Source organism: Podarcis pityusensis (assembly GCF_964106645.2).
Source record: "Podarcis pityusensis genome assembly, chromosome: 13".
NCBI classification, from domain to species: Eukaryota; Metazoa; Chordata; class Lepidosauria; order Squamata; family Lacertidae; genus Podarcis; species Podarcis pityusensis.
Window position 1 is genome coordinate 38,317,123 of NC_138038.1, and position 21,380 is coordinate 38,338,502.

Here is a 21,380-nt window from a genome sequence, read left to right on the forward strand (position 1 = left end):
TAAAATTCATCTTGTTTGTTTTGGCCCAGTTCTCTAATCTGTCAAGGTCGTTTTGAAGTGTGATCCTGTCCTCTGGGGTGTTAGCCACCCCTCCCAATTTGGTGTCATCTGCAAATTTGATCAGGATTCCCTTGAGTCCATCATCCAAGTCGTTGATAAAGATGTTGAATAAGACCGGGCCCAAGACAGAACCCTGTGGCACCCCACTAGTCACTCTTCTCCAGGATGAAGAGGATGCTTCAGGATGAGAACAGAAACCGTGCGGCGGTCGGTGCAGCAGCAACAGCAACAGGAGGCCCCATTAGCTAAAGTGGTAAGGTAAAGGGACCCCTGACCATTAGGTCCGGTCGTGACCGACTCTGGGGTTGCGGCGCTCATCTTGCTTTATTGGCCAAGGGAGCCGGCATACAGCCTCCAGGTCATGTGGACAGCATGACTAAGCTGCTTCTGGTGAACCAGAGCAGCGCACGGAAACGCCGTTTACCTTCCCGCCGGAACAGTACCTATTTATCTACTTGCACTTTGACGTGCTTTCGAACTGCTAGGTTGGCAGGAGCTGGGACAGAGCAATGGGAGCTCACCCCATCGCAGGGATTCGAACCGCCGACCTTCTGATCGGCAAGTCCTAGGCTCTGTGGTTTAACCTGCGACGGCGCCACCTGCGTCCCAGCTAAAGTGGTACCTCAGGTTAAGAACAGTTTCAGGTTAAGAACGGACCTCCAGAACGAATTAAGTTCTTAACCCAAGGTACCACTGTATATGAGCCAAATTATCATAGACACTGCAAGTCTTCCCTCTTCAGGGCTCTTTCCTTCAAAGGAAACTCCGCTTGGTAACACTGCTGGAGGAAGAGGGTGCCGTTAACAACAGCATTGATTTTGGGTGGGCAACCTCTGGGGGCAGCTTGAGAATTTGGAAGCCAGAGGAATTCCTGGACAATATTCCCAATGGTTAGAGGTATTCCAATCCTCAACATAGCTCCATGCCCACTCTAACTACAAGACATTGGATAAAGCATGCAAAATGTTGACAATTACTGCATAAAACTAAACTCATGCAAATCCAACCCATTTCACTTTTTTCTTTTCTTTTTGGCACAGAATTGTAATTGCCTGGAGGCCAGGCTTTTATTTATTCAAGCACGGCCTCACTGATAGGCAGAGAAATGTTTTTTAGGCGTTCATTCCCGATGAGTCACCAGGTCAAGTCTGTTGCTGCAAGAAAGCCAGGAGCTCTGTGGCACCTCAGAAACTAATGCATTTATTGTGATGTGATCTTGCATCCTAGCTAAGAGTAGAGTCCTCTTCAGCAGATGGCATCAGACAAAAGAGGGCTCTTGCATACTGGACATCTGATGCTAGGATACATTTGTTTAAGATGCCAAGGCCTCTTTTTGTTTGGGGTTTTGTTTTGCGGGGAGGGGACGGCTAGAGGATTGTGTGGGTGATGGTGGATCAGGGAACAGAGAAAGAAACTAAGCAGCCCTTTTAAATCTAGTGAAGCTCTCTCTACTCATCCATTCCAGCTGCTTGTTTCAGACAAATCCTGAAACGTCTGTTTTGTCATTAATCTATATAAATTAAGAAGGAGAAGCATTTCTGTTTGTGATCAACTGAGAGCACAGATTTCTCTACTGCTGTAGCTTTTAAGTTAGCAAATCAAAGCACAAGAAAGTAGTGTTGTTCCCTACAGATGCTGTTGTGGGTAGATGGTGTGCTAATTATTTTTCATACATTTGAATTTTATGTAGAAATCTCACTGACAACAACTGGTGCTTAGGCTGCAGTCCTAGATGCACTTTACATGGGAGTAAGCCCCACTGAACTCAATGGGGCTTATTTCTGAGTAGACCCGTGTAGCTCTGCACATCGCATGGCCTTTTCACCCAACCTTCTATAATTTCTCGTATGTAAATAATCTGCCAGGATAACGCCACATCTTTATTATATATATTTTTATTCTGTTCCTTCAAGAAGCTCAGGGAAGAATGGATGCCTTTCCCTCTGATTTCTGCAACAAGCAGGTGTGTGAGTCTGACTGCCTTAAAGTTTATGAGTACCAGTTGCTGCAAATCACAGGAAGGGAGGCCCTTGTTTCACATCGAGTTTGAAATTCTCCCACAGGCATCTAGTGGGCCACTGTGAGAACCAGAAGCTGGATTAGATGAGCCATTGACTTGATCCTACAGCGCTTTTTTAAAATTCACCCAATATACTTTGTGGTTAGCAGGATCTTTAACCCGCCCTGCCTAGCATTCTCAACACTACCCCGCCTAGTCTAGGAAAGTGTATACTACTACAATAAAGCTGAAATCTTAGTAAATGCCATTGAACTCAACGGGACTGACTTCTGAGTAGACACATATAGGATTGCATACATTTTACTTGGAGCAGACTTACTGAAATTAATGAACCACGACCATTCATTTCAATGGGTTAGCTCTGAGTAGGACTACCACTGGACGCAACTCTTAGCCTTTCAAGCCGGTATGGAGAATCTTTCCCAGACTGAGGGCCACATGGCAGTGGTGAGAAGGCAAAAGTGGTCACAGCAGTGAATGCAAAATGTACTTCTGTGTGGCAGGTTTGTTTCTACACACCCCTTTCTCCACCCAGGAAACCAAGCGGCAGGATCAAAGTGCAAAGATGCATTGCAGCCGGACAAAAATGTCGGAGGAGTGTAGTTGGGCTGTTGAGGGGTGTGGCTGAGGAGGGGATATGGCATCTGAGGGCAGGGGTGCCAACTTGAATAAAATATTGCAGGGGCCCAGGAAAGCCCCACCCCACATAACTGATCACATGATGCAGTGCACACACACCATCTGAATGGGAATGCTCATCAACTTTGCGGGAGCCCACCCCCCTCAAATATTTCATTGTGGGGGCTGAAGCCCCCATCGCCCCTAGGAGTTGGCTCCTATGTCTGAGAGAATCCCAAGCCCAGATTAAGAGGCCTCCACTTTAGACTGACAATACTTTTTGCGTCAACTTTTTTCTCTTAACAAACATGTCCTTAAACAGGTGGCGCTGTGGGTTAAACCACAGAGCCTAGGACTTGCTGATCAGAAAGTCAGTGGTTCGAATCCCCGCAACAGGGTGAACTCCCGTTGCTCGGTCCCTGCTCCTGCCAACCTAGCAGTTCGAAAGCACGTCAAAGTGCAAGTAGATAAATAGGTACCGCTCCGGCGGGAAGGTAAACGGCGTTTCCGTGCGCTGCTCTGGTTCACCAGAAGCAGCTTAGTCATGCTGGCCACATGACCTGAAAGCTGTATGCTGGCTCCCTCGGCCAATAAAGCGAGATGAGGGCCGCAACCCCAGAGTCGGCCACGACTGGACCTAATGGTCAGGGGTCCCTTTACCTTTACATTAAGAAAAGGATGGCTAAATTTTCCAGCATCATAGTATCTCCTGATCTAAAACGCAGGAGGCAGTAATTAGGAGCAATAAAAAAACCCTGCCATGTTCACAACAGAGAGCTTTAGAATGTCATAAGGGAGATAAAGCAAGACAATCAAGTGGCCATTTTATCCATCTCTGTGCTTTGTGATGGCCAGAATTTCCCAGGAGCTTCAAAATGTCACATTTATGTTTCTTCCTCACAAGAGACCAAAGCTCCCCCAAAGATCTGGAGACCATAGAATCATAGAATTGGAAGGGATCCTGAGTATCATCTAGTCCAGTCCCCTCTGCAATGCAGGAATATGCAGCTGTCCCATAAGGGGATCACACCTGCAACCTTGGCATTATCAGTGCCACCACCCTTTAACCAACTGACTTATCCAGGCATTCTCCAGGAGTTTGCTTTTTTACCTTTTCCTTCCAAATATTTTGCCATTTATACCATGTCTTTCAGGTTTACATGCCGGAACACATTTACTACTGATTGCTTCAACTCACTCTGGGGATTGCTCTTTTGGCTGAAAATCATGTTTTTTTTAAAAAAAACAAAAACAAAAATCAGGGGCAGCCTTTGATAATCTTTTGTTAATACGGTGCCCTGTGCGAGGTCAAGTGGTCAGTCGGTAGAGCATGAGACTCTAAATCTCAGGGTCATTGGTTTGAGCTCCACGTTGGGCATAAGATTCCTGCACTGCAAGGGGTTGGACTAGATGACCCTCATGGTCCCTTCCAACTATAATTCTCAGATTCTATAACCCCCAATAACAAAGTCCTGCTCTGACTATAGCTTGGGAACCCCTTTTTGCCCATAGGTATCTAGAGTCATTCTTAAACCCAAGTTGCTTTGTTTTTATTGTAAAGTTTCTTTGGAGCCCTTACGCCATAGGTAGTAAATAAAGGAAGGCAGAGCCACTGCACTGCTGCATAAATCCAACCGGTGTAGTTTTGCATCTCTCCATTCAGAATGGAGTGGACTATAAATCGAACTCCAAATGAATACAAAGAAGCCCGCAAGTGTATGCAGTATATAACCTCACTGGGGATTCGAACACGCGACTACACGGAAAAGGGCGGGCCTTGAAACAAGAGCAAGCGCGTGGCGTCGGGAACTGGATTGGAGGCGAGCTGAGCCAAGAGGCGTGGCCCAATCAGAGCCAAAGGGCGTGGCCCAACGGGACTGAAGCTTGCGCGCGCGAGAGGGTGGAGCATCGCTTTGAGTGGAATGTTATGGGTGCGGCGCTTCCGGGTCGAGTTCTTGACGTCCCAATCCGAGCCAGGCGCGTTGTGGCCCGCAAAACGCTATGAGGCAGGCTTGGCGCATGCGCTCTGAGAGGAACCTCAAGCCGCAGCTTCTGCCGAGCGCATGGGCAGTGGCGGTCTCTCCGTTTCCTCGGCGAGCGCATGCGCGGTGCTGTCGGGCGGTGTCGGTTCCGGGTAAAGCAGCGATAGGAGCGGCTGCAGGAGATTCTCGATCAGGTCGGCCATGGCGGCAGCAGCGGCGACAGCAGCCCCAGGCGGGGCGGGGGTTGTGCCGGGACCGGGAGCGCCGAAGCTGGGAGTGGAGACGGTGAAAGGGCAAGTGTTCGACGTGGGGCCGCGCTACACAGACCTGCAGTACATCGGCGAGGGGGCTTACGGCATGGTCTGGTGAGTGAGCGCGAACCGCGCGGAATGGCCCTGTCCGGGCGCCGTACCCGTGCCAGGAGCCCGAGGCTTGGCTGGCCGACCCGCCGAAAGCGGCCCTCCCGGCCGCCGTAGCCTTTCCGACAGGCTTCCGCCATGTTGCTTCTTAGTTACTGAACCCCGACAGAGGCGCCTGCCGCGCTCTCGACGCTGCTCTCCCCGCCCCGACCCTGTCCGCGTCGGCTCCCGTTGCTCCTCCGCTCCAAGGCTCCCCGTTGCACGCGCAGGGCTCTCCTCTCGGCTGCAGCCTTTTTCTGCAGATGCTCTTCTCCCAAACTGCCCTGTGAACTAGGAACGAGCAGAAGCAGCACGCCCTAGCCCTGCCAAGTCATTGTTGTGCTCCGAGCCCCTCCCAGGGACTGGCCCTTGCCGGCCCGCTATCTCCTTGTGCCAATATTTGCCAGCTTCCTTGCTCATGCCTCCATTGTTCGGAAGCTGGCTGGTGCCTTCCTGCTGCTTTCGAAGGGCGCTTCTGTGCATTTTAATACCAAGGTGGCAAGCAGCTTGGTGGTCGCAGCCCTGGTGCCCCCTTATCACTGCAGCACTTTGGTGGAGAAGTTGCATCTGACAAACTTCTTGTTGCACGGCTGTTGGCACCAGGGACACGTCTTGCAAGTCGGAGGCTGGCTAACCTGCCTTCTTGCCAAACCTCTCATTGCCATGTAGTTAAGTAATGCGGGAATGCTTAATATGATGTCAGCCCCACTCAGTGCTAGCACTTTTTACACCACTATTCCTGTAGGCTCCATAGTTTTGCCAGCCTTGTTAAATACCATATTGAGACATAGTGTGTGTTCTTTTCTAGACTTGGATTGACACTAGGCCTATAGTTTTAATATTAATGGTAGGCTATTCCAATAACTGAACCTTCAGAACTGCTGTATATGCCTCATTTGTGCCTTCAAAAGTTAACCCAGGCTAGGGTATTTGCAATATCCTATTGTATGAAACCTAGCCACCATATTACACCCAACAGCTTGGGTTTGGTACTTAAGCTGCCAGTACCTGTAGCAGTCAAACTGTGTAACACCTTTTATTCTGAAGTATTTATTATCTCCTCACTAAGCATCTGATCTTCTAGGCTTCTGTGCTTACACTCCATGTCTTGAGAGCTTTACAGTAGGTATAGGAAACATTTGGCGCTGCCGATGTTGCTGAACTACAATTCCCATCAGCCCCAGCAAGCACAGTCAGTAGCCAGGATCGTAGCAGTTGTAGTTCAGCAACATCTGCAGGGCCAGAGCTTCCCTGTACCATGCCACCTAGTGTTGACTCTTTACGTCTCATTCTGCCAGCTCTTGCCAGCTGCCAGTACTTGTGCCAAGTGGTGATAATGGAGCCAAACAGTTGGGTTTTCTAAATAATTGTATCATGCAATTTGTACTGCTGTGCCTGCTATTTCCTCCTCTCTCCCTTATCTTTCTGTCCTTGTATTGATCCTATTGACTTAAGATCCAAAACCTTGGTGTACATTTGGGGCTTTCTGACTGCCTTGCATGGAAGCAGTTCCCCTTGTCAGTTGCTCTTGTGGATCACCAGACTGTTTTCTTCCAATGGGGGAGAGGAGGGGAAAAAAGGCATTTGGCAATTTGGAGAAAGAATGTATGCAAGCTTTTATACTGAGGAGACAGTCTATGTATGTGCACGGACCCAGAGGTTACCATCTGCATGTGTCTTTTGTCTTCCTTTCCCCACAGCTCTGCCTACGATCATGTCAACAAGATCCGGGCTGCCATAAAGAAGATCAGTCCCTTTGAGCACCAGACGTACTGCCAGCGCACACTGCGAGAGATCAAGATCCTTTTGCGCTTCAAGCATGAGAATGTCATCGGCATCAATGACATCCTGCGTGCACCTACCATCGACCAGATGCGTGATGTGTATCCTTGAAGACCACTGTTGTCCCTTCCAAACCTGGAAGGGCACCTACGTGAAAATATGTTTTGATGCCCAGAGGCTGTGGGAGTCACACTGTTATCTGCATAGAGTCCTTGAATCAAATGCGTGGCTCTGAGGCTTTGGCTGGCACACAGCATAATGATGTGTTGTGGAATTGCTGGGAAAAGATTGTGCCAGCATCTGCATTGGCTTCCTGTTGTCTTCTGAGCATGGCTCTGGGCGTTGTGCTTTTAATGGGTTAGGGCTAAAATGATCACTTAGATCAAGAATGTTCTTTTAGTACCATGCCTCTGAATAGGTTTACATCACAAGCATGTGAAGAGGCGGTGTTATTAGCGGTGCATCATTATCAGCGATACATTCTGCTTGGCAGTCATTGGAAGTGTTAGCAACACTCAGTATCTGGCTGGACTACACCTATGAAAATCTAACTCAGCCTGAGGGACAAATTGTGGGTGGCATCATGGGTGGCTCAGCGAGGTGTGTGTGCACTTTATGGTTCCCCCTTCCCCTCCCAGGATGCTCCTTTACTTACAGTACTACTATTAAAGTTGTTTTTCTTGACTGTTGCTCTTGCTCCCTCTTTCCTGGAGGGGGCACCATTTCTCCCTCTGCAGATATATAGTTCAGGATTTGATGGAAACTGATCTCTATAAGCTGCTGAAGACCCAGCAGCTCAGCAATGACCACATCTGCTACTTTCTCTACCAGATTCTCCGAGGGCTGAAATACATCCATTCTGCCAATGTGCTTCATCGGGACCTGAAGCCCAGCAACCTTCTCATCAACACCACGTGTGACCTGAAGGTGGCATTCAGCAACTTTTGCTAGACTCTTTCCTTCCCTCTCCAGCTGACACCAGCTTTCTCCCACCCCCACTCTGCATTTTGCAACCTTAGATTTCTGCTCATCCTGGGTTTGCTACTCATGCCCATCCCCTTTGGGGTTTTTCCCCCCCTCTCTCTCCTTACAGATCTGTGACTTTGGCCTGGCTCGGATCGCAGATCCAGACCATGACCACACAGGTTTCTTGACGGAGTACGTCGCTACTCGCTGGTATCGAGCCCCTGAAATCATGCTTAATTCCAAGGTAAGATAGTCGGAGTGAAGACAAGTGGTGCAAAGTTCAGTTGGAAGTGAGGTCTCTCAACTTCTTGGGGGGGGGGTATTAACATAGCCATGAAAGCAACATGAAGACATTTTCTTAATTTGATAACACTTAGCTCACACCCACCATATGGGTCTTTATTTTTTCAGTAAATCTGAAAATCTGGGGAAAGAGAGATGTCTTCCTGAACCCTGTACTTTTGCTGGGGCCATAGTTTCAGGCTTTCAATGCCTCATAAAGAAAGGAACCTTAGTTTTCATTCTGCCAGATAGTCACTGTGCAAGGAGAAAGCAGCCTCTTCATGAACTGTGGGCTGGTTATGCATGGCAGGGAAGCCCAGAACCTGGTTCTCTTTCCATGTCTTTTACCCTCTTCTCAGGGCTACACCAAGTCTATTGACATATGGTCTGTGGGCTGCATCCTGGCTGAGATGCTGTCAAACCGACCCATCTTTCCTGGCAAGCACTACCTGGATCAGCTGAACCACATCCTGGGTAAGGGGAAAATATCAGGGAGTAAAGCATTTGGTATTGGAGGGAAGAGGTTTTTTTGCACTTACCATTGAATGGCCAACTCTGCCTCCCCCTTGGTCTCTTTTCAGTACCCAAGGCCTTGCTTGTTCCAGAACTTGAAAACTATTTTCCCTGTCCAATATATCCAACAAAGTTCTATCTGCCATCTCTACAGGTATTCTGGGTTCCCCGTCTCAAGACGACTTGAACTGCATCATCAACATGAAGGCTCGCAACTATCTCCAGTCGCTGCCCCAAAAGCCCAAGGTTCCCTGGGCCAAACTGTTCCCTAAGGCTGATCTCAAAGGTAAGGGAGGAAGAAGGCAAAGGGTGTTCAGCCACTTCTGTGTCCCAGCATGCATTGCTCATTGTTGTCCATTCTCACATTCCAGTGTTTTCCCTACTATTTGCCTAATTATACTTCCCAATATAACCTAAGCCAGAAGTCTTTAAACTCTTTTGTTTCAGAGAAGGGTCCCATTAGCCTGTGCAGGTTGCAGTTTCCCCCTCACTGTTCAAATATAAATGTTGTTCAGCCACCTGCATTTTCACCCAGTGTAACCAGGACTTTTATGTCTCTCATCACTCTGGCCATGAAGGGGTATGAAAATTAGTGTGTCCTGAAATTTCCTTTTGATGCAGCTATTAACAATATAAGAGCTGTGGTTTTGTTTCTAACTAATAACATAAACAGACAGCCACACCCTAGACAAAGCAATGGGATAAAAGTTCTTAATTAGCATTCAGAGGTAATGCCAATCAAATTGTCAGCTACCAGTAAAGGCGGGCAAAACATAGTGTTGATGCTAATGTTAGTCCCCTTGAAGCCAAGACAATTGAGATTGTTGCACTATGGTTATGCTCTGTGCAGCTTACAGTTTCCCAAGCAAATTATAATTCATCCACAAAAAGATAAAACATTAAAGGTATTTGGAGCTCTTTATGCTGGTTCCTTCTGCTCTCTGGCAGATGGTGGACTTCCTCCAGGGGGCAAAGCGAAGGAAGAGAACAGAGAGAGTTGCTGATGGAGTTGGGGGCTGGCTGATGGTAAATGTTGCAACTCCGAGAAGCTGCCCTTACCACAATCTGTCAAATTGTTGTAGCCCAATCCTGTGCATGTTTCACTTGGAAGCAACTCCCACTAAGTTCAGTGAGACTTACTCCCTTTAAGTTGAAAAGCAAATAACTTGAGACTTAAAACAGGCAGCAAACAATTTCTTCTGAAGAGCAAGAAACCAGCCAGAGTAGCATTTGGATGTTCTTAGAATACAAAACTGTGAAAAGACTGTTTGAAGGAGGACAGGTGATAGCTGAGAAGCTAAATGAATTGTCCATGTTGAGGACATGTACGGTGTGTGAGAGCTCTCCTCTATGACAGTGTTTGGAATACAGAGCACTAAGGAGCTACGTTAAATCAAGATGATACACAGAGAAGATTTCTAGGAGCTAATTGATAAGTTTCAAATTTCAATTGGGGACAGATTGCATTTACCTTAAGAGTCCTTAAAGACCTTAGATGGTAAAAGCCCAGCAACTTCACAAGTATGTGCAACTTGTCAGTGTAAGGCCAATTTTAAAGAAAGGATTCAGGGGTGAATTGCAAATGCCACATCTGTAAGTCTTACTGTCACAGGTCAATTGGTAAAATCATTACGAAAGCCAGATATTAAGTGCATAAGAGAGATTCTGGGGTTATGGTCAGCAGCTCACTGAAAACATCAACTCAGTGTATCATTGCTGCGAAAAAAGGCGCTCGGATTTCCTAGGCACTCAAATGTTGAATTAATTGGAAAGGGGTTGAGAATAACACTCTGGTGCCTCTCTGTAAACCTGTAGCAATCCCTGAGCTAGAGGAGTGTTGTTGTGGACCACGCCCAGGCCAAGTAGGGTAGTGCAAACCGGGAGAAGGTACAGAAGTGAACAGCCAAGGTGGTCAAGTGCGGTGAAGCATCTTCCCTAGGAGGAAAGAGCAGAGCATGTGGGGCTGGTGGCTGCCAGCGTAGATCGCATTCAAAGGGGGTAGACGCATTTGCATGGCGAGATTGTGATGTCGGCAGCCGCCCATATTCACAACAGAGAAAAGGAACGTCCACTTCGAAAACAAATACACCTGTGAATAGGCACAAAATGGAGAGAGCTGTTGCTGCACAAGCAGGGCATGGAAGCATCTACCTGGCCATCATTGGAAACGGGATGCTGGGCTAGATGAGCCCTCGGCCTGATCCAGGAGGAATCTTGCTATGGGATGCTGTCAGTGATGCCAGCCACCCTTCATTGCTCTCTGCTGCCACCTGTGGCCAGATTCCAGCCCTGCAACTATTTGCTGGCACAATTTTGTGTGTGTGTTTGTGTGCGCGTTTTCTTCCTGTTGCCATCTGCTGTCTGGCTGCTGATACTGCATCCTATCCCCCCCCCCCCTTTCCCTTTTTCAGCTCTGGACCTGTTGGACAAAATGTTGACCTTTAACCCTAATAAGCGCATCACGGTGGAGGAGTCCCTTGCCCACCCTTACCTAGAGCAGTACTACGACCCCTCAGATGAGGTGCTGGACGCTTTGGTTCTTGGGGTTTGACTACCGTTCGAGGGGATTTGGGAGCACAGGGCGAGGAACGAGAAGGAGGGAGTTCAGTGGGCTAGGATGGGCGGACTTGGGAAACGAAGGCGTTTGGGGACCAGGATTCCTGGATTTTTACATCTCTCCCTTTGCTCCACGCTTAGCCTGTGGCTGAGGAGCCTTTCACCTTTGACATGGAGCTGGATGACCTGCCCAAAGAGAAGCTGAAAGAGCTGATATTTGAGGAGACGGCACGATTCCAGCCTGGCTACCAGGGGCCCTGAGGGGCTGTTCGGACCACTGGTAAGTCAAACAGCACTGCGGGTCAAGAGGTGGTTTTAGTAAAGGTGCCTGACTTTGGGAAGGCCAGCTGTGGGGCAGAAATACCTTGGCCCAAGTTACTCACATGATTGGTGTTGAACGCGGTGATTCTGTAGTGGCTTCTTCCCACCGCCAGTTACCATGTGACATCCCTTGGTGGAGATTCCACTTCCCGGTACCTACAGTTCCATGAATGGACTGGGGATGTCCAACAGGGTGGAGCAGATCCTTGCTGCAAGCTGCTTAAGTTATGAAACGCACATGTGAAGGAACCTGGAGAGAGAGTTTTATCTGAACTTTGCATGTGTATGTGGCCAGAGAAGTTTTATGTTGCCTGATCATTGCCTGCAAATACTTAGGCATATACACACATATACACCATCCGGTTGTGAGGCATTATCAAGACTTGTTAGGTAGACATTTTTGCTATTACAAATTTCAGAAATGTGTGTTTGCTATGTGGATGGTTTTGGGGGTTTTTTGTTTCCCCGCAGCAGCTAAGCGATTTAAATGTTGCTGCATCTTGTGACTTGTAGACAGGACTCCTGAGTATTGGCGTCTGTAATCCTCATAGGATCTCTTTTTGTTCCAGGTCTCTGCTTCACCAGGAGATGATTTGGGACTGTACCCAGCTCCCCTACTGGATTTTAGAGGGGAGCACAGGATTCAGGGGGTACCAATTTGGGGGTGCCCCTGTTGACTTGCTGTACAACTGCGCTTTGCTACGTGGCTGTGAACCCTGGTAACCCATCTCTGGACCCCCTTAATGTGATGTGTCAGGGTGAGACCCTGGTGCCCAGGTTGGGGAAGGGGAGGGGAGTACCCTCCCCTACAGGAGGGAAAGGAAATCGGTTTCCCCTGTCCTTTAACCCCTCCCTCAAAGAAATTGAAGGGAGCGGAGTGTCATCTCCTTTTTTTGGCATTTTATTGTCTTTGTTAACGAGTTAATAAACTAATGCTGATTTTTTAGCAGGGCCATTTTCTGATCCCTTGGGCATTATTAACAAAGGGAGTTGAACCTAAATCCTGGCTCCTGGACTCTCGCTCTTGTAATCCACAGAACCACATGACTGTTCCACAACTGGGAACAGAGCCCAAGGGTTCTGACTCCCCCCCCCCCCACTACACTCCTTGAGAACTCACAGGAGTCCTGGTTCCTCCCTGTGCAAATGGAGGGCATGTATGTGCTGGTTTTTTGTCTGCTGGTTAGTGCCATTTTTCAAACACCTTTCATGCACATCTCTAACCTTAAAACGTCACTGTGGGCAGCAGCTGTTGTGCAGCGCAAGATGAAGATCTTTACAAAGCTAGAAAGGTGTGCCTGTTCGGAAGAGGGGGGAAATGTCTCCCCCTTCTGCTTCTGTGGCTGTGCAGATGAAAAGGAAGGCTTTCAACTTCATTTGCTTCCTCTTTTAAGGCAATGTTTGTGGTTGTCTGCCTCTCCCTCCCTCCCTCCTCCCCCTTTCCATTTCGCATCTTGATAAATTGGGCAGTCGGGGTACGTGAACCCTTTGACATCCCTCAAGAAACCAATTGGCCTCTGCAACGGCACTGCACTTTTGTTTTCTTGCTGCTACAAACTAACATGGCTGCCCTCTTAATTCCCCCCTCCCTCCACTTTCATCAATGATGTTCTTAAACAATGTGTGCGGAATTTTACCCTCCCCCTCCCCCAATTTGCCTTGGTCAGATCAAAGTCCAAAAATGGTCAGGGGCCTGCAGCTATCAGCAAACATGAATTTTACAAGGGAGGGGAAAGGCTGGGAAGATGACGGACGATCACATCTTGTGTGTCCTGAGGGGACAACCCAGTTGCCCCGTAACAACCAAACTCTCTAGGGGAGGAGGTATTTTGGATATGCGAGCACTAAACCAGGAACAAGCGGCTAGACTGTTGTCTGCTGAAAGTATTGGGAATGAAGCAACCTTGGTTGAAGGCAAAGCTTTTGGGAGGGAGCACTACTTTTTAGATGGACTAACTTCTGGATTTTAAGCCCTCCCATCTCTGTGTGTGCCATTTTGGGGAGGGGGGTACCAGTTTGGATGAGCAAGAACTGCCAGAACCTTCGGGTTCCCAAAGACAGAAATTTTGCAAGCAGAAAAACGGGAATGTGGATTTTGTCTGTCTGTCTGTTTCCTTAGCTTATCTAGTTGAGTGAGGAGGAAGTCTCTGTTCGGACAGTGTTGCCTGTTTGTCCATCTACGATGGCATGCTAAACGGGCTTCCTCCTGGGGCGTGTAATACTATGAGGGAACTTGGATTGAAGGGAAATAATGCCTCCCCATCCCCTCCTGCTTTGAATTGTATAAAAAGACCCTGAAATAAATCATTCCTTTATTCCTTCAATGCCTCATTTTGTCTTATTTTGGAGGGGGAAACATGTATTTATAACTGTCTGAGAACTTAAGTTGTTTTTTCCCCAGGAGGGTTTGGGGTGTCGAGAAAAAAAGAGAAGCTTCGGGCAGACATCTGCCCCTACTAAACATCAAGAACGAAGACTGGCCCAGAAGGAAGACTTGGCTGCAGGACTAGTTTTTCACTTAAAAGTTTAGTCCGCACAAAAGAGTCAACAGGAACGCTTGCATCTCCATTGTACAAGGGGTAGCAGCGCTGCCTTGAGTTCAGTATCTTAATAGACATGACTGTAACAGGAAGGAAGTGGCCTGTGGTGAGAGGGTGCAAAAGGAGTGTTAGGACAGGATATGCTGACAGCGGGGACGGCTGCACGACTGCAAAATCCTCACCTTTGCCTTCGCTGCTTCCAGTCTTGGATCTTGCAGGCCGTAAACAGATCTCTGTGTTTCTTGAGTTTTACAATGGTGACCAAGGGGCATCGTAAACTTCCCCATAAAAAAACCCCACCCTAGTATTTCCAGGATTACAAAAACACACCGGAAAGCAATTCCATTATTTGATAGTCAGAATTCAAAGCTAAAAGAAGCTGCTTACAGCCTCCCGTTCCAAGTGCTGCCCTGGAAGTCGCTGCCTTGCAGCCTGCATTCCAGGACGACCCTTGGTGTACCTTCTAAGTCTACAGTGCTATGATTCTGTGCTGGCATGAGGTATCCTCCTTAAGTGATTGCAACTCACTCGATGATTTTTGTCATGGGATAATGGGTAGTTAGCATCGTTCCAAGCCACAAGGGGGAAGGAGGCAGCTGGAGCTGGTCTTTTCCTTGTCTCCTTGCTGTGATGGGTTGCTGTTGTCCCAAGCGGAGATGGCAGCACATCAAGCCTGCACATGTTGGAGTTGGCAAGTGGCACCAACTTGTCTGCCCCAGAGTTGCTGTCAGCTGAGGTGTAAAGGACAGCGGGCTTGTGGCAGATGGGGGGGAGTCCAGGAATGAGACAATCCCTGTCCCATTCAGAAGTTATTGAATATTGCCAAAATTTACATTTTTGAGAGCCAGCTCTTTCAATCTAAATGTTATTTCCTGTCCCTCATATTTGTTGAATAGTAGCAGCCTCCATTAAGGTATTTTTTAAAATAGGATCATTTAAAAACTTGAGAAAGAAGAGAATGTTAAACTGAGCACATGGCCTCTTCCATGGAATAAAATATCAGTGTGTACAAGGCCCTTGCAATAAGCTATTCAAACACAGTTGAAGTACTATTCTCTGGGCTAGGGCTGGGGGGGGGGGAGAGCTTGCCTTGTTGGCCCTTCGGTGGAGACTCCAACTAACGAATAAAAGGCACATTTTAAAGCACAGTGGCAATAAGTCACCCCAGTAACAATATTAAAAGCAGCAGGCAGTATCATGGTCAATGGAACACGCATTCGTGGAGCACAGGAAGCGATTTGATAGGTTTTCAGATTAGGATCTTTCCAACCCCACCTAGAAATTTCAGGGTCTGAACTGGGACCCTCTGAGTGAAAAGCATTTGTCCTATTACTAAGCTATGGCCTGAACAAAGTTTTAAATGGGTTTCCAAAAGCAGTAGACGGGCTACCCAAATTTATTGAGGCAAGATGTTCCATAGTGTGGGTGCCATGACAGAAGGCCCTGTACCATCTGAGGGTTGACTGGGAGTTGGTGTCCTACAAAAGAGGCCGCCTCCGCCTCCTTGTGAGATCTGTAACGTGTGCGCTTGTTGATACACAACTGAACCTTGCAAGGCTGGGTCTCCCATGATGCAACAACCAATATGCCAGTGGCCCCAAAACCAAGCGAAGTTTTTTGTCTGTGAGTTGGTGGGGGAAATACATTCCCTTGCAATCTGCGTGGCAGGCTTGAGCTGGAAAAAGCAGAGGCTTATACCACATCATCTTGGCACTTGGCAGAGTTCTTCCACTGCCACTGAAGCACCCACGAAGGAACATATTTTGATTATGGAAGATTGTTTACCAGATTGCGAATGCAGGAAATGTTTTGCGGTGATCCCTTTGCAGGGCTTTGCCTGCAATTTAATCATTAGCGCACCTCAGATGCCTTCTGAAACGCTCTTGACCTGTCTGCCTGCTATTGTGCAATTACCCTCCAAGAGGTATCCAGTACGTATATCACAAAATGGGTGATATAAATACACCATCAATCCCTTCAGCCTTGGGGGGGGGGGTGTTAGTTAATCAGCGATACAGGCGTCTGCATTTGAGTCATACTCTTTCTCCCACCCACCTCTCACCGTCATACCTATCTCATATTCATTGCCAAACTCCAGGAGTTTGTCCTTGCATAACCAAAATAGAAATATCTCCACCTGTTTCTTACTTAACCCAGTGTGTTGACACCAGGAAAACTAACCATTGGGACATGGGCTTCCAGCTGAGCTGACAAACCTCCTCTCTCAGTGTGACTGTACCACAGAGGTCTCTGTGGGGGGGGGGATGTTCTCCTGGGGGTAGGCAAAAGAGACTGCATTGGGCAATTGGTGACTGAAGCTGACAGCAAGTGTTTGAAAGTTTGAACCAGGAAGTGGCACGTAACTGAAATATATTCAAATTCCTTATTGCTAGGCGAGGTGGGTTTTTCCCCTGAGGCTTTTGTGTACACATGTAGGAGAACAAAATAGTTCAATTTAGACTGGTGGTGGTAGGGGTTACCATATTTTAAATCTGCTTGTTATTTAGAAAGGAGTCACTGCAAGTAAAAAGCTAGCATATTGGGGAGAGAGGTTGTAGCTCAGCCTGATCAGCTTGTTTTCTACTTGCAGGAAGGTGTTTTTACAGACAGGGGGAATTTTATGAAACTGCAGGTTATAAGTACATAAGCAAACATCTGGAGGGCCAAAGGTTCACCACACCTGAGCTTGTTTATTACCCCACCTGCAGTCTGGAGTCATGCAGCATATTCTATCACCTCTTATGCTTCATTCAGCTGTGTATTGAGAGCAGTCCTCTGTGTTCAGATGGAGAGCACTTCTAAGTCTTGGTTGGGGAGTCTGGTGACTAGAATAAAATTATTTAGAAGAGCAGGCCAAAAGACCACTTCTGTGGTTATAGAGCCAGGCCTTCTTCCATAACTTCACCGAAGCCTGAGCCTCTTAGGGAAGCTTTCCATTTGGGCCTGGCTTTCAGCAGCTGAGGTTAAAATCCCCCACCTACCACCATTAATTTTTAATTGCTTGTTTTATGTGCACAAATATTTTATTGGCACTTGCCTCAAGTCTTCAAGATGGGGGGGCGGGCTAGAAATATAAATAGGCATCCTATTATGCACATGGTCCATTATGGCAAGAAAGCATTACAATCAGAGGAAATCAAGACAGAAGTTTTTTGTAAGGCATCTGAAATGGCAGCTTGAAGTTGCGTGACTCACTTTAGGAAGGGGGGGGAGGAAATAAAAGAAAAAGGCTGTGCCTGTGTCTCTGCACACGTTCACCAATATAGGTTTGTATTTTGCACATACTTGGCAGCAGGAGGGAGTATGCCTCTTGCGGCTTCCAGCTAGAAGCAAGCCTACTCAAGGGTCTCTCTGCATTCTTGGTTTTTGAGAAATATTTAGAGAGCTGCCGCTTTCTGTTGCTTAAGAAAAGCTGAGGGTGCTGCATAGCGACTGCTGGGATGTAACTGCTTCAAGAAACCCCACAGCTATGAACCAGTGCGGTAGCCTTAGGCAAGTCACTCACTCTTCTCTCAGCCCCTACAGTTCCAGTATGAGGGTGGTAACTCTGGAGAAGGGCTGGAAGAGCTCAGTGGAAGAGCAGATATTTCGAATGCAAAAGGAGCTCTGGTGGCTCCCGGCAGGGCTAGGCAAAGCCCAGTTCTGAAACCCCCTCCTAAAAAAAGACACAGGTGGTGCTGTGGGTTAAACCACAGAGACTAGGACTTGCCAATCAGAAGGTCGGCAGTTCGAATCCCCGCAACAGGGTGAGCTCCCGTTGCTCGGTCCCTACTCCTGCCAACCTAGCAGTTCGAAAGCATGTCAAAGTGCATGTAGATAAATACGGGAAGGTAAACGGCGTTTCCGTGCGCTGCTCTGGTTCGCCAGAAGTGGTTTAGTCATGCTGGCCACATGACCTGGAAGCTGTATGCCGGCTCCCTCGGCCAATAAAGCGAGATGAGCGCCGCAACCCCAGAGTCGGCCACGACTGGACCTAATGGTCAGGGGTCCCTTTACCTTTACCTAAAGAACAGGTGCCAGGGAACAGTAGTCAATGCTGAGCTCAGGATTGGGGAACCTTTGACCCTCCAGGCATTTAAGCATTTATAACCTGCAGTTTAATAAAAAATGTATCAAGGCAGTATACAATTATAATAATAAATATCAGCAAAAGGTATCTGTTATGAAAATTACGGGGCCCCCCACATCTTTAAAGTTGTTAAATGTTACAAATATTATGCATAAATGTATCCTTTTGACTTGACAGCTCAGGGAAGTTACCTAGCTTTAAAAATCATATAAAATCGACTCCTTTGCCAGTTTCCTTCATTCCACCGCGAATTTGCTTCATTGGTCAAGGACTTGGAAACCACTTGGTCCCCGCCATAATCCCTCAAGCGGGAGGTCACATTCTCACAGGAAGGTACTCATAGGTGTCAATCGCTGGGCAAAGGTACTCCTCTGGACTTGCCCAGGTGGCAGGTTATGCAAATCAAACTTTTATCGTCCCTTTGTAGTAGGTGCTTAGAATGTACTTCCCAATACATATCCTCTATCTGCCTGTTGCCTCAACACATTCCTCCTATGCTTATCATGTATAACCCTCCCCTTTTCGGATGTAGCAATGATGTAGTGATGATGCTTAATGAACTGTATGCTGGGATAAGACAGAAACTTTAAAAAGTCCTTGTCACCCCATCCTCGGGGTTCAAAATTCCTCTTTGAACCTGTTGCGCAATAAACTTTGGTCTACAGCTATTTGCTCCGGTTGGTGGCTGGACTCCTTCCTTTACTCTGCAGGGACCTGCAGGCTCTGCCCAATGAGCTGGGTGACTGAGCAGCCTCGCACCTAAATTTTTCTGTAACAGTATCCATTAAAATAAATAAATACTGATTTATTAAAAAAGAGGGAATGCATCTTGCAAAGGCCTGCCTAAACATTTATAGTAGATGTCTGAAAGAAGGGTGGTTCCTCCCAAACCCCTACTGGCAAGGGGCAAGGCCTGTCATACGAAAGCCTCAGACCCAAGCAAAGCCACCTGAACCTCAGGGGTTTGGGGAAAAGCACCAGAAGTGCCCCCTGAGAATCTAAGTGATCAAGGCAGAGCATAAGGAATCTCATAATCTTTAAGGTTCTTTGTAAGACAAGCACCTTGAAAGTGTTGCTGAACTACAACTCTCGTGAGCCCCAGCAAACATGGTCAATGGCCATGGATGCTGGGAGTTGTAGTTCAGGAACATCTGGAATGGCAAAGGTCCCTGAGATGAGCCAATGGTCCAACTAAGGTGCTTTCCTATGACCAACCTTACAGGATCGTGGCATGGATAATTGGGGTATGTAAAGTGCTCTGAACACTCCTAAAGCACACTGTTCCGGCAGCAGTGAACAAGGTGATGATAACCAAATTAAGGACAACTCTAAAGCATGCTTAGAGATTTGCATCTCCCTCAGAGGAAATGGGAACGGGGTGCGTCAGATGTCTTCCTCTAGCGTGTGTACAGCTGACATTATCCAAAATATTTAAAAGTCACCAGTGAATAGGGAAAAGTGAGCAGGGACTGACTCACATGAAAGCAGGAGAGCAGAGAAGGAAGTATGTTTTTTTGTTTGTTTTTTTAAGTTAACAAGCAGCTGGATGCACATCAATAAAATGTTTTATGTTTGGAGATTTTAATCTAGACTCATGCAAAGGTCTTGCTTAGGCAACAACGTCTGTCAAAGCAGGCTGAAACTGATGCAGGGAAAAGCAGTTTGGGGGGGAAACTCCCACACTGCGTGTTTATTTTATTTTTTTGAAAGCAAAACCCACACTTTTTGAGAAAGGAAACTCCCCCCCCCCAAATTATTTCACCTCTGACTGGTTGTTTACATTTATAGATCTGTTTTCGAAAGCCTCTTATCCAGGAATGTCTATTCTGAGCGGCAGCCCAGGGCAGGCAGACTTGGGAAAATCCAGGGCTAGTTGGAGATGCCAAGGCCTGAACCTGCAAGGACCTTTCCTGAAGTCTCTTCTGGCCCTTCTGGAAAATATTCTTCATTCTCAATGTGTACGGGGTGCTCTAAAGAGTTATATGCCAATATTTATATCCTGCTCTCTTCAAAAGGATTAAACAGAGAGGAGTTCTCAGTGGGTCTCCTATTCCAGGCACTAGCCAGACCCACATGGGCTTGGAGATTCGGCAAGTTATGTGCCTCTAGACCAGAAGGAGTGGGGAAGCTGTGTCCCTTCCACTTATTGATGGACACCCATCATCCCTGATTGCCAGCTGTGCTGCCTGGAGCAGCTGCCAGATGGAGGCCTGTGGGTTCCCCACCAATAATGCCTCTCTCCGCCTCCATGCTCTTACCGTAAGAATGTGTACAGGATCAACAGGCATGAGACACCACTTCTATGCTCCAGCTCAATAAGCAAAACCCATAATATAATCAGCATCTGCAGATGTGCATTTAAGGAGGAAGAGGAGAGATAAACCACCATTTTGCCGCCCTGGAAATATAGCAGGGGGTAACTATTTTGGGGTTATCTTGAATACCTTTCGAAAACACAACAACACAACGACACGGAATGAGGAAGTCTCTTAAGTGTGCATATCCAATAATATAAACAGGGCCAGACCAAGGCTCCATCGAGCCTAGCTAGATGTGGTCAGCTAGACATACCACTGGTGCAAAATGGGGGTAGTCATTTGATTAGCAGCTGTCAGTTGAAATTAATTTTAAGTGCAAAATCTGACCAACGCTACCAGACAACCGCAACTCAGGGCTCATCCAGACTTATGCCTGTCCTGCTGTTTTCCCATGGGAAAACTCAATTTTTACTGATTAATTGAAGCAAGCTTCAATCGGGTTTTCCGCAGACTGGCGTTCACTCCAATTCAGAGGTAAAGTGGGTTTTCTCAGGGAAAGCAGTGGGGCAAATGGAAAACCACTTGAACCCATGCCTAGGAAGCATGGGGCAAGCAGAAAACTTTATAGGCATGTGGACAAACAGAAGCGTGGGGTATTGTGTCCCTACATCTCTCTTCCCTGTGGAACTTAATTGCTGCACTGGAAATTTGGCGTTAGTGTATTAGAGACTGACTTGTGAGTCATGCAGTTCTCAGCTCAAAATCTTCTCTTTGCCTCAGCATAGTCAGGAGGTGTTATATTCTCTCAGTCCTACTCAGCCTAGTCTAGTCATCTACATTATGGGGATGATAAAAAATTGATCTGCTTTACAGCTTGTTTGTGAGAATTACAACAACATACCGTAATGCATATAAAGCACTTTGGAGGCTGAGTTTCAAAATATTCAAAATATTATTTTGTGATTGTGATCACAAGATGCGATGATCACCACTAACAGAGGAACAGAGAGTCTTA

The 21,380-nt window shown here is 47.3% G+C and overlaps 2 protein-coding genes across 2 annotated transcripts in view; one reads left to right on the plus strand and one right to left on the minus strand.

The window, feature by feature from the left end:
- The window catches only part of CORO1A (coronin 1A), a 77,372-nt gene that overhangs the window by 16,344 nt on the left and 39,648 nt on the right, over window positions 1-21,380 (minus strand). The window lies entirely within an intron of this gene.
- MAPK3 (mitogen-activated protein kinase 3) lies at window positions 4,781-13,822 on the plus strand. Its single transcript, XM_080976393.1, has 9 exons — window positions 4,781-5,045; window positions 6,779-6,961; window positions 7,598-7,787; window positions 7,954-8,070; window positions 8,468-8,582; window positions 8,776-8,907; window positions 11,033-11,142; window positions 11,319-11,457; window positions 12,068-13,822. The coding sequence occupies exons 1-8, from the start codon at window positions 4,882-4,884 to the stop codon at window positions 11,436-11,438; spliced, it is 1,131 nt and encodes a 376-aa protein (XP_080832519.1). The 5' UTR covers window positions 4,781-4,881; the 3' UTR covers window positions 11,439-11,457; window positions 12,068-13,822.